Below are 14,080 nucleotides of genomic sequence, written 5' to 3' on the forward strand. Positions count from 1 at the left end.
GTTTTAAATAGAAATGATAAAAAAAGCGCTGATGCTAGTTCCTGACCTTTGAAATTCAAGGTACCAAATTCCTTCATAACAATAAATGCATGCACAAATAAGACCAAAATGAGAGAGAGATGGAAACTATGAAGTTGAGACATGCAAAAAAATAAATATATCAAGCGGTACAATCTGAAGACCTAAGAAGTCAGCAGCGTGATTCCATTTCAGTTTCTAAAAATAAAACACAACATAAATAAAACCAAGAAAACCAGATATTCAAATTAACATTCTTAAGTTAAATAAGAACAATAAATTTGCAGCGATGCATAAAAAAATGATTTTCAAATATGAATCAACAAATGAACAATTTAAATCATTTTTAAATCAAGAATGAAAACCAAAGGCAACACCAATAAGCTTGTCCAAGGCAGCACATAGCCTCAAATACGAATATCTCTGACTATCTATTACAGTACCCATAATCAAATAGATGCTATATCTTAGGAAAAACATTGAGAAATTACATTTAACTAAATTTTCCGTGTAGGATGATTTGACAATCCATTCTATATAGAAATGAATACGTTGGCATTATTATTACTGTCATTATACCAGTATTGTACTAGTTATTATATCAGTGTTGTATTTCATATAATAGTCCCTAATATAAAGCATTGTTTGTAGCACCTAACATTGCTACAGTTTAGATAAAAATATGTCATAAATTAGTGTTCATTTTCCACATTTCAATTAAACTTCTGCCTATTGTTGGGCTTACAATGCAATAAGAATTTACTTTTAGAGACAAACTGAAATCCTAAACTTTATACAGTACTGCACTGCTTACTCAAAGGTTTTACAGTGTTCTTAATTACAATTAAGGTTTCATTACATGAAACTAATTGTACCTACCTATCTAATCTATCTATCTGTATATACATATATAATATATATATATATATATATATATATATATATATATATAATGAATATACATATTATATGACGCCCCTAGATCATGGTTCAATATTCACAGATTCAGTCATTCGCGGTTTTTTCTGTGAAATGTATCTCCAAATATATCGATGGAAAATTCACTAATTCACTAACATTTCTGTAGAGCAATATTCACTAATTAACACTGTATTTTAATTTTATTTTCGTAACTAAATATATTTTTTTTATGATAATTTCATTTAATAATTTCCTAATATTAATATTGCTGTATACACAGCAAATATCCAACATATGTTAAGGTAAATTCCCTCATTATTGACATAATATATTGTATAAAAAAATGATGTCCACTCCCTCTCTCTTTACACCAAAGGATGCTCATAGAATGTGAGAGATGGACAAATAAACAGATAGAGCTAATCAACGTAACAAATAAACAGATAGATCTAATCAATGTAATATGTACAAAAAATCTATCTTCCCGACATTTTTAATTGTTTAACTGATGTAAACAGCTCAGTTCAGCAGTTTTCTCTCTCTCTCTCTCTCTCTCTCTCTTTACGTCAAAGGATACTCGTAGAATGTGAGAGATGGATAGATCGATAGATATAGATAGACAGACAGACAGACAGACAGACAGACAGAAGACAGATAGAAAGATAGAAAGGGAGTTATTGGCTGGAAGGGTTGGAAGTGGCGAATCACACAGCAGCGTAACTGCTTTGCTAGTTGTTGATTGGCTTGTAACTCCAATCCTTTGTGAGGGAGTTTTCCCTCTTTTTTTATGACTGATTTTAATTTAATGTTTATTGACACTGTATATTATAACCTAGCTTTTAGTTCAAGGTATACTGTACTAGTTCACCCCTTCTCCTCTCTCTCTCTCCATGATAACAGCTATTGGCTGGAAGGGTTGGAAGGAGCCAATCACACAGCAGGGTACCAGCTTTCCTCAATGCGGTTTGGCTTGAAATAGGGAGTTACATATGTTTTTTTTTTTTTTTTTTAGAGGGGTGGTTCCAATATATCGCAGATTTTCAGTATTTGCAGGTGGTTGTGGTCCCTATGAATGCAGTTAGTTGACTGTATATACATTTTATATATAAATATATTTATAATATACAGGCCCATCTCGTCCTAAAAGGACAAGGAAGGTGTTGACACTTCAGAAGCAGCTTGAAATTGTCAGAAGAATCAAGGCAGGATTGTCTATGGGGCGTATAATGAAGGAGTCTAGCAGTGCCCAGTCAACCTTGCAGGATATCAAGAATGCCAAGGACAAGCTGATGAAGTCTGCGATGGACTTTGGGAAGAGGATTTTGAGAACCCAACCCCGCAAAGTGATGGCAAAACAACATCATGAAGAAACTGAACAGTCAACCTTAATCTGGTTTTGTCAGAAAAGGGTAGCTGGCATGCACGTGTGCAGCAGTGAGTTGGAGGCTGCAGCTACAAAATTGCAGGCCTGCATGGGGTTGCAGACCTCAAGTTATCTGAGAGCTGGCTATTTCGGTTCAAGATTCAGCATGGGCTTTTTAACAAGACTCATGGTGAAGCTTTGGATGCTTCCGAGAACAGAATAATTTTGTCAAGACATTGCAAGATGTGATGGGAAAAGAAGGCCTCGTTTTGGGTCAAATCCCCAACACTGACGAAACTGGTCTATTCTATCGCTCCTTACCCACTAACACCTTGGCTGATGAGAGAGAATTTACTGGGTTGGAACATTTCTAAGCCATGCATATTTACTCTGTTATGTGCAACTGTTTCTGGTAGCCATCACTGCAAGCCAGTAGTAGTTGGAAATGCAAAGCAACCAAGCGCCCTGCGTGGGTTGATGAATAACCTCCAAGTGATTTCGTATCATTTGGCAAAAGCTTGTTTCCCCTCCAACATCGTCCCTGGTTGGAGCCATAATCACTTTCATACAGCAATTGTTCAACATCAGACACAGGACCTTGGTGCTGCTAAACATTAGGTGAGGCTCGGTTTCTCTTGGACAATGTGGCTGTGCATCCTGAGACAACCAGTTGCAACAAATATTACATTTGGGTTATGTTTTCGTCTACCAATGTAATTGCACTCATTCAGCCAATGGACCAAGGTGTTACTGTTGCAACAAAATGACTATACCAGAGGAAGTTCCTGGAGGACATGACGGTATTCGATGACAAATGGGAGAAGGAGCCAGGGTTGGATATGGTTAAAGGATGGAAAAAGACAACTGCCTAGAAGATGTATAAGATTAACACATCATGTATGTGTATTTTCCAAGGTGGATGAAGGGGAGGTTGTCACCAGTTCATTAGTATAAAAAAAATGTGTTAAAAAGGAAGGGAACTGCAAAGTTTTCTTGAACAATATCACCCCGACAAAGCTGTAATAAACTGAGAAATAAACCTGTTAAATGACAATGGTATCTCTCACTTTAGGAACATTATGCAAACAAGGCAAAAACAAATGTCACTGGACTTTTTTTTAGTGAGAAAAAATAGTGAGTCTCAAGAAAAATCAGTAAAGATATTTAAAAAAAACAAGCCCAGGACAGCTGCCTGTTGTTTTTATGGAAGGGAATCCCCCTTCAAAACAATAACACCTCTCCTCCTCTTCAGCTTCTTCACCACCTTCCACATGGGCCATCAACTCTTCCTGTTACAGGAAAACAAATTTGTATTTAATCTATTTAAGATTTTTTTGAAAAATTTCTGCATGCCAGACTTGCTAAATTCAAGGTAAAATGCCTTTATTTGCTATATTTTTAGAGGTGGTAAAGATCAACCCATTCCCATTATTTCTCATGGCCAATTCAGTTAAAGTAAAGTCTTCAGAAACGGATTAAGTCCATTAACCAATGTACAACTGTATATATATATAACCTTTCCCCAATGTCACACTGCAAACTTACTTATGCTGCCTTTTGTATACCTTGCTTCAGCAGTTTCCACCAATCAATTTATGTTAACTATGTCAACACCTGTAATCAGGTAAGAGAAACCTGGATGTCATATGACATAAGGCACCACATCAACTTATTTGAGTTCAAGGGTGTTAGCTTATGCCTCCATGCATTCGCTCTGCTACTGTAAGGAAAGGTTGTAAGTGTGATGATCAACCACTTCAATGTTGTCCTACTTACTGAATCAGAGCGGCACACAATCCTAAACTGAATGTTAACTGACAGTAGATATCTCTGTATGGACAGAGGTAAAAGAAGTTGAAATAGTTCATGATTTGCCCCACAGGGTACATGTAACAGTAGAGTCCAAGCTGAGGAAAGCAGGTCCAGCCATCAGACATCTGTAAGGCTCTTTGCATCTACTGGGCACAAGCTAAATGGAGCTCATTCTGAAGCTGGTGCACTGAGAAGGGTGTCAATTACACACGAACCTGTCCATCTACCATCAAACCCTACAGAATTACCACGCCTCCATAAGAATCACTTCTGGCAGCATCTTTTCTGATCCCACACTAAAGACTGTAGTTCCACTGGCATAGTAATCTTCATGAAAGGTTAGCAAGAACTCATACTGTGTAGGAGTCAAGCAAGTTAGACAATGGACATAGGGATGGCTGCTTACTTGTGTTCTGTCAAGCAATGGGGCCCTTCTGATTTGTCCAGTAAGGGGTATTCAGTATTACCTGCAGTGAACCAGATTTCAGGAGTGACAACTCAATGACTGTTCCCCTCTACAAGAAGATGGAGGAACCAGCTTACAAGGAATGGGATTCCTTATTGGCTAAGGCAAGTCATTCTAAGAACTGATTGTAACAAACATGTCACATGACAAAGCAGAGCAGGTAATAGCCAGTCCATGTAATAAAGCCCTTTCTACTTCTGTTGTTTTTCAACACAAAATGATTGTGTCTTTATTTTATATGCAGGTACCTGGTTATACCAATACACTCTTCCCCGTATTCTGTTTAAAACATCCTAAAAGCATGCCAAAACACAGGCATTCTACAGCTCTTACCTCCCTACATGCATATATCACTGAAAGGTTGAGATTAATACAGTACACAGTTTATTATTATAAATCAATTCATCATACATTAGTCATTAACTGAAGGATTCATCCAGGTGCACAAAGCAGAGAGTTCCAAAATAAACTTTTTTACTGCACAAGTTAGGTCAACTCCTTAAAAGTTGAGATACTAAATGATGTTCCTAATTCTACTGTGCACCTATGTGTGTGCTCTGTCTTCTCTCCAGGTTTTCCCAGTGTGTCACATGCTAGGGATGTTCCAAATTTCATTAGAAAACTTTTGTGCGTTCCACAAGTTTTCTGCTTGTCTGTTTTCAATCTTTTACCTATTAACTGTTCGAACACCCGAGTAGTAAAACCAAACTTTAGTAGAGATGTTTCGTCCTGGCTAAGGACAATTTATCTTGAACTTGTGCTCTAGCATCCTCAGAGGACCTTGCCTCACTCAGGATTATGGTTCTGGACATTGGTGCCCCTTCATCAGCCAATGATATTTGCCATCTCTAGGACAGGCAATGTGCGTTGCCAAGCTCTAATTTTTCCTCGTGTCATTCTTAACACTATGGATCTGCCCTCTTTGCAGCACATCACTGAGGCTAGTCATCCCCTCACCTCAGGTCTGGGCTACAGCAGTCATCTCACAGTATATACATCATCCTTCCTTGGGCTTTCATCCACTGCAGACCCATTGCTTACGGAAATGCCCAAAGTTTGGAGATCCTTCTATTGCAATCTTCAAGAATTGAAGTGTTTCATTTTGACCTGCCCTTGATATGTCTTCTTTCTTTCTAATGGACTTTGGCAGCAGTATTTTCCATCTTGGACTCATCTGCTCTGTCCTTTCTGAACAGTGATTAATTGTATTTTACAATATATGTTTCTGTAATAAACTTTTTCGTTATAAACACTTATACAAACCATTCATTACAAACTCAATAGTGCTCTCCTTCCTACCCTGCTCTCTCAATTAACACAGTAGGAGCTGTTCTTGGATTTAATATTCCATAAAATGTATACTTATTCACTAAAACTAGTTTATAAATATCAGTGTGTCACACTTCTACAATCTCACAGGGCTGTCCAAAAGTCCAAAAGTGATTGTTCTAAAATCTGAAGTGAAAATAAGAACAAGGAAGTTAAGTAAAAGAATCTACACAGCCAGGTGGTAAGAAACCAAATGAATGGATGAAAAGTAAACAACAGAAAGCAATGCAGCAGGGGTTAAAGTTGCAAGTGAATCTTTGGTACCATCTGACATCCACAGTGTGTCATGTAAACTAACCCACTGGTACCCTGATACTGAAGTGAGATTAAGAGATCCACAAAAATGGTTGATTAAGAGATCCACAAAAATGGTTATGTTCAATCTAGTTACAGTAACAGCATCCTCATTTGCTGTAATTCCTACTGTGACTGAGATTATGCATACTTCAGCATTGCTATTTCACTTATAACTCTTTCAATGAGTGCTTAGCTCAAAGTATTAGAGAAAGCTTGGACAAACTGTAATCAATACAGATGAATTTGGAATAATTTACACAAAGATTTTTCCAAATAAATGTTCATTCATTGTGAACATTAAAGCTGCAGCAAGCCCCCACCCATTAGAAATAAAAATTGTGTAAAAAAGGATCCTTAAGTCTTGCATGTTATAAAGTGAGTTGTTTCTGTTCAAATATAATAAAATGAGGAGTGTTCAAGCATTGGAGCACATGTTAGGATCAAACTGTTTAACTCAAAAACAAGTCTAGTGCTGTCTTAAGAAAGATGGCAAATGATTGATTACGCAGAACTGACAGGGAAAGGTAGAAAATGATTGGTTAGGTAAATGTTTCTTTCATTAAAAACCCATTTTTTGGCACTTAATTTCCCTTATCTTTGTTGCCTTCTGCATGGTTACCAACTCATGGTGTAGAAACAGAAGTAGTTCTCCCTTTTAACTTATTTTGATTTATTCAAACACTGTAATAAGATTCTGACCCCTTCTCACTTGAACTGATCCTAAGACTTTCAAGATTATTTCTGATACAACTGAGCCATACATCAGGCTTCCATATCACAATAATATACTGTTACTATACAAGACAGCCTCTTTTATTCTTATATTTATTTACTTTTTCTAGAGTAGTTTAGTAACACCACTGGGTTTCCATTTCTAAATGCTATGGATTGCCAAAAAAGATTAATCGTAAATGAGGAGTAAATCAGGGAATGCAAAAGCTGAAAAATTGGACAGCTAAGTAGAAAGTGATCAAAAGGAACAGATGAAAGGTAAAAAGGTAAAAAGCAATGTTGGTAGGACTGAATGGCAGTCACAAAGAACCTTTAGTGTGATGTGTAGGGCATATGTAAGTGGTACCCCTATGCAAGATGAATCTTATTAAGAGTAGAAACAGGTATTTGTTTAAAAAAAGTTAACAGTACCGGTACAACAATAATAATATTCACGGATACTCAGAGCAAACGATTCATGCATAACTCAGTGGCTGGAGAATGACCAAGGCAATAACTTCTGTCTCAACTTTTCATTAGCTTTAACACCTTCAATTTTACTCTTTGAAAAAGAATAAACAATTGTGACAAAACACACATATTTTCCACGGCAAGCAATGCCCGGGTGTTTCACCAACTTGTCAAAATTGCATGCCATGTATGTGTAGTTACAACTATAACCATAGTTGTAATCACAAGACTACATTCACATAAATGAAACTGCACAATGGAATGATGACATTCAAGCAATCAATTAGTTTAGGATAAGACAGAGTTCACTATCTTCAAAATAATAAAAAAAAAAAATTACATGTTCTACTAAAGAACACCACATCCCCTCTTTTACATAAACACACTTGCACAAGTATTTATGCCATTCATAAGTAATAGGACAAGCTAACTTTCCAAGGGGAAAAAGTGTGTTTGATGCATGTGGGAATATGAGGTTGTATAACTAGCTAGCATCCACTGGAACTTTGATTCCATTCAAGTTGCCTATAACCAGACTTTATCAGCAGATGGGTCATTTATTTTTTTATGCTTAATCAGCTGGTGCTTCAAAAGTAACTTACACATCAAAAAATAACTTCAAATACAAAAAGACTTGCATGAAACTGAAGAGACTAGCTTCAGATTCGTCACAAGAACACTAACTTCTAATATAAAGACTAAGAAAGTTTATCCTACAGGAAAAGGTAAAATTAAACTGGAAGCAAACTGTACAGGTAAGCAAGAAAAATCAGTTAGCAAAAAAATATGGGAAATCAAATTTTCAAACAGCCAGCAATAGGCAGTCCTTTCTAAACTAAACAACCTAACAATAAATAAAAGCAGTTCAGGCATGAAGCTTCAACAAAAATCAAAAAAGCTTTAGAAAGCAGCACTGCAAATCAATAGTTACAACTTGACTGAAAACTGGCAACAAAAGTATTAAAACTATAACATAATGTGTACAGCCAAGTCAAAAGCAGGCGCTTTCAGTCAAGAAACGATTCTCCTTACAGGCAATAAGCATGTGAGTAATTTCATCTACCCTTACAAACACTCATACATTACCACAAATGTTATTCCTAATACTTACATATCAATCATATCAATCAGTCAATGAACTGTTGATTGATTATAGTTAAACTTGAATATTTACAGAGCATTTTCCAAATGTCAAAAAGCAAACATACATACAGTACATATTACAGTCCAAAATACAATACTAGCTTAGAATTGGAAACTTAACAGCTTCTAAAGATATCCCCGCCTCCAAGGGGGAAAGGGGAAAGGAAAAAATATGTATACATACACACAAATGTAGTATTAGAACCTAATTTCAAACCAATCAACCATCATATGTTATTATTATGATTGCATATGCTAGAATAATGCCTATGATTAAAAAACCAATAGTATTGCAGAAAAAGCTGTGAAATGCTCATGTAAAATTTATGTCCTTTCCCACATTTTTTGTGGTATAAGACTACATTCTAAAACTATTCCATCAAACTACCATATATTCCATTTCCTTTTAAAGGTAATGAGAATCCTATTTTCCCACAGAAAAAAGTTAAAGATCATTTCTTTGCAGTTAAGATGCTGTTTGGTGCAAAAACTATGCCTATACAATGCTATACTGCTACTTATACACACATCTACAGTATAGCTCTTCATATTGACAACTAATGTAACTTATTACAGATTTAATGTATTTATTCTGGATATCAGATACAAAAAACTGACATGATACTCACATTTCTGGAAAATCTTTTTCTGGATTTTAATACTTCTAACATATTATACAATTTTGGAAAGACACACGACTACACCGACTACAAGCTAAATTTTTTTTTTACTGAATTCTCTTGTTTATTTAGGACACAAAATACTACAAGACTACAAGAAGAAACTAAACTACTGTAAATAAAACCTCATTATCTAAGTTAGTTCAACTGACCATCAGACAGCTATGGTAAATCAATTTCTAAAGAGCACACAACCTTAAGCTAACATTATTTATTATGTCCAATGATGCTCCTACATCACAAAGCTTATCATCTTTACAACATACGTATAACATCACGTACAAAATTTCAAGGAAAATGCAGTAGTTTCAATGGAGGGTGGAATACTAAGGATTGATCAATCAAGTACCTAATTTCAATGAGGGGTTGAATACTCAGGATTGATCAATCAACTACCTAACTATAAATAAGTTTATCTAGATATTTTCATAATTTTCCATAACTACTAACCAGACTTTATTTTTATAAATCACGGCAACAATGTAAAATTTTCTATGTTCAATACTTTAAAAGGTTAACCAAAGTTATTTCTGATACATTTTGGTTAATTATCTATGATCTACCACTATGCCAGATTCAGGATTCAGCAATGCAATTTCTGCAGTTTGAAATTTCCATGAATTATTGCAATGCCTTCTTTTTTCAATTACACTGAACACTGTTACCCGAAAATACTGTAAACTTAAAGCTTTTGAAAAGAGTACAATCAAACTGTCATTGTCAAAGAGAGCAAACAGTCAATAGCAGTCTTAAATATTGCAATCACTAGCTAAAAACAGCCTCTCAAAAGAACCTTTCTACCTTAAAACTGTCACCTGAGTTGCTGTCAACAATTCCATGAGAAAAAATGAGTCAAGTGATAGTTTCGAATTAAGTGGACTATTCTAAAAATTTGCTGTGGCCAAGACATTACTCATGAATGAGACTCAGTTACGAGGGCATGCTTTAAGCACCATCATTAACCATAATGGTTTCATATCAGATAAATTTAACACCAGACCATTTTACTCTGCCTTAACAGAAGGCAGCAAGACAAGTAAAATATAACTGAAGCTTATTTCACTGGGTGAGGCAAACTCGTCTTTAAAACCAAAATGAAAACCCAGAAAGACACTAGTAAAGGGTTAAACATTCCCTTATGTACATACACAGCAATACATTTTAACAAAGATTTTACATTCAATCCTACTGAATCCCATCCACGAATATAAATACATAATAGCATTTGCTAGTCAACGACTAGAACAAACTTACGGAATTGATCCATATAATTACGGACGACAAGACTTCTCTTATTCTTGGGATCTGGTGTGTTGATGCCAAGAGGATCAAGATTGGCAATGCTGTGACCTCGAATCTGTTGAATAGATCAACCAAATAATCTGCTTGACCAAACATACAGAACAAAGCGAATGAGAATTTCTTGGATACAGTCACAACTTAAGCGTATAGCAGACATCGACCAGCAACAGCGATGAAAGTATGATTTCCAAAGCAATATCACAAAACAGGTGTTGATCATCACAAGAAATACATCCAAACCCTTCAATCTCATTTCCACAGACCGCAAATACTATGCAGTGGCAACCAACACAAAACTCAAGTGCTGTGAAAAGCATTTTACTTCAATTCATGAAGCATCATTCTGAAAAAACTATACAGAATAAACCTCTGGAATAACTGACAACACAATGTTCATTGTAACACCAAGTCAAAATTAGTTAACATCACAGATTCAAAATGGATAACTACATATCCCTGAGGTCCAACTCTATGGCAGCTGACACTTGAGTACAAGGATAATTTAAGATATGATCATAAACACCCCTGCTCTCACTGAAAGCATAAAAAGCCACTTTTATATGATAGTGCTATATCCTATAATGATAATCCTCTTATCACTGCAATTCATTAAAATTAAGAAGACAACCTCCTGGTGAAATCAAAACTATGCACTGAATACTGATGAAATTTAGGTCAATGACAAAGATGAAATTACAAAATTGTTAATAGTTTGTATGGTTGCCCGATGTTGTATAAGTGAAGACAATACTACTATATTTTGAATAAAAAGGCAAATGCACCACGAACTCATTATGTGCTACCAAAACTTAAGCAATGCAATTAACCCTTGTTTATACACGTATTGTACACAAAATACTATTAACTTCACTTGGTGTATAGTTCAAATTATAACTTGAGCATGACAGAAATATATTATAACTCATTTTCAACAATCTTTCTTAATCAGCATCATCCATCTGTTACATCCATAACTACCTCCACATAATTAAACGTGTTGAGTTCACTCTATTTCATCTGGTCCATGTTGTCATCTATGACCTTTCTCCTAGATCTTTTGGGTTTTCCTACAGGTTGGTGCCCTGCCACTTCCAGGGTTACCCATTTGCTAACTATATCCACCACCATAACAGTCATTCATCATTAACATTTTCTTTTAAGACTTTCCCTTTAAGGAGTTATGAATAAAATGAGTGCGCTCCGCTCTCTTCTGACATATGCACTTTCTGCCTGAATTTCCAACCAGCCAAGGTCTTCATTTTGGCTGTTTTGCATTTCAACTAGCCAAGGTCTTCATTTTGGCTGTTTTCCCATGATTTTATGGACGTTCCCACTGAACTTTGTCCTGAAATTTTCATACACATTACTATTCTAAATAACTACTCTTCTCTTCTATTCTCTTTCCCTGACCACCTCAGCCTTTAGTTAATTAGCCTCTGCCCATCTACTTGCCACATCCTATACTAGTGATATTTCAGCATTTTTCCATCAAATCACACTTCCTTGCTTTCACTGTTAATTGTGATAAATCAAAATGTTGATAAGGATAGGGTAACTGAATGAAACTAAATGGACTTTATTACCTGTAAATGGTATAATCCCAGTCTCTATGGATATTGATTGAGGGACATTCTTTGGGTTGCCTGCAACTATACCACACAGATAGAAATGCAAACTGTGCTATGGTATCCTCTGGCCTATCTAGCTAGTTCTTAGCCATGAAACTCACAGTAATGGAAGTCCCACTGAAGCCCATCCTCTTACGATTACAGTACTTCAGAGTAAATCTATATGGCTCACTGACACTACTGGAAGAGGCAAAGGCTGAAAGTAAATTTTAAAAGTAGGGTCCTGGAAGGACACATGCTTAACAGGGTCATATGGTCCCCAGAAGTCAAAGTTACTAGAAAGTATTTTAAGGGAAAGATCCTTCAGGTAAGCCTGACTCAAAGGTTCCTACAGTTCTGGCATAAAACCTCCCAACATAATGAGCACGTTGTACTCGTGCTGTCAATTGACAACCTCAGATCTCTCATATATGTTTGAAAAGAATTACCTTGTCAGCACTAGTAAGTTTTAAGAAAAGTGGGCCTGATTCAAAGGTTCATACAGTTCTGCCATAAGACCTCTCAACATAAAGATTAAGTCTCACTGATGTGGTCAAGTGACAATCTCAAATCTCTCATATGTTTGAAAAGAATGACCTTTATCAACGCTACCTATGACACCAATCTGAAATCTGCCATCATTATCCTTATTACTTTTACATCTGTATTATCATAAGGTAATTTGCCCAGACCAATGAGTTATACTGGACTCACATATGGTTGGCCCAAAAGGATTTGCCTAGATTCTTCATTTCTCCTAATAATGAAAAAAATTTCATAATTATTGAAATTCACAGCACAGAAAAGTTTTCTCTTTCTGTACCATTGCAGAAAGTTGTCCACTTTCTTCGGTAATGGACTGTTACTAATTGCCTTCAATTTGTCATGTTATACTGTACAAAATTTTAAATATATGTACATATACTTAACAGTGGATTTGCTTCTCCATTTTAAGACTTATGCTACTATGAGTACTTTTAAATAACAATACAGTAATAATACAGGCAGTCATCACCAGTTATCAGCACTCGGGTTCTATGGCACTTGTCTAGCGACAAGAATAACTGGATTTTCGGTGCCAATATGCGCTGATCCCGTTATCAGTGCCAATATGTGTCGATCTCCGGTTATCAGCACTGATATGTGCCGATGCTCGGTTAATGGCACTGATAACTGGGGATCGACGCTATTATCGACAATTTTCGGTTATCGTCACGCCGTCGGGACAGAACCCCCGCCGATACCTGGGGACTGCATGTAGTAGTAGTAATAATAATAATAATAATAATAATAATAATAATAATAATAATAATAATAATAATAATAATAAATCATTATTAAAGTTCTCACTCGTATTGGGATCAACCCAAGATTCTTAAATCAAAAGCAAGAGCACTATCAACTGACCCACTTAAGTCATAAAAGAACCTGCATACCAGTGAGTTTTGCCCAACTTCCTGACCCACCAATGAAGCTGGGTAAAACTCGCTGATATGCAAAGCATGTAGCCTGTCCAAGTAATGCCTCAAGTACAGAAGTGCTCAGGTTCTAACCTCTTTTATGACTTGTGTAAACCAGTAGGTAGTGCAATTGCTTTTCACTTGAAAATTCTGGGTTTGATCCCAATGTCAATTACAAATTTATTTCTAGTACACATATGACTGTGCATTGATTATTTTCATCAACATCATAATCATCATCATTATTTTTACTTATATGATCAAATAAATTCCACCAGAAAGTGAATCAAACCCTAGGTGACAAATCAAGGTTTTGCTGAATCAAGAATCCAGTTGAGGACAATAAATGAGACAAAAGAATCAATGTTGTAAAGAAAGTCACTATACTTCTACTTGCCCTCAAGTGATTTTAAAGAGGCTGCCCAACAACTTAAAACTAGGGAAACCAAAAAATTTGGAAATTCTCCCTATATCTCATTTTATATATATGGCAATGTGAA

At 35.8% G+C, this 14,080-nt stretch overlaps 1 protein-coding gene and 1 long non-coding RNA gene across 15 annotated transcripts in view; one reads left to right on the top strand and one right to left on the bottom strand.

The window, feature by feature from the left end:
• The window catches only part of LOC136826957 (uncharacterized), a 163,352-nt gene that overhangs the window by 120,338 nt on the left and 28,934 nt on the right, over positions 1-14,080 (top strand). The gene's annotated exons all lie outside the window — the stretch shown is intronic.
• The window catches only part of Nc73EF (oxoglutarate dehydrogenase Nc73EF), a 148,927-nt gene that overhangs the window by 79,971 nt on the left and 54,876 nt on the right, over positions 1-14,080 (bottom strand). For 7 of the 14 annotated variants that reach the window (XM_067084508.1, XM_067084461.1, XM_067084500.1 and 4 more), the window contains exon 4: positions 10,466-10,568. The exons of the other annotated variants lie outside the window; for them this stretch is intronic. In XM_067084508.1, coding sequence (XP_066940609.1) covers positions 10,466-10,568 — 103 coding nt within the window. The remainder of the gene's footprint in view (positions 1-10,465; positions 10,569-14,080) is intronic. 14 annotated transcript variants of the gene reach the window in all.

The sequence above is a fragment of the Macrobrachium rosenbergii genome, chromosome 3, assembly GCF_040412425.1.
Source record: "Macrobrachium rosenbergii isolate ZJJX-2024 chromosome 3, ASM4041242v1, whole genome shotgun sequence".
NCBI classification, from domain to species: domain Eukaryota; kingdom Metazoa; phylum Arthropoda; class Malacostraca; order Decapoda; family Palaemonidae; genus Macrobrachium; species Macrobrachium rosenbergii.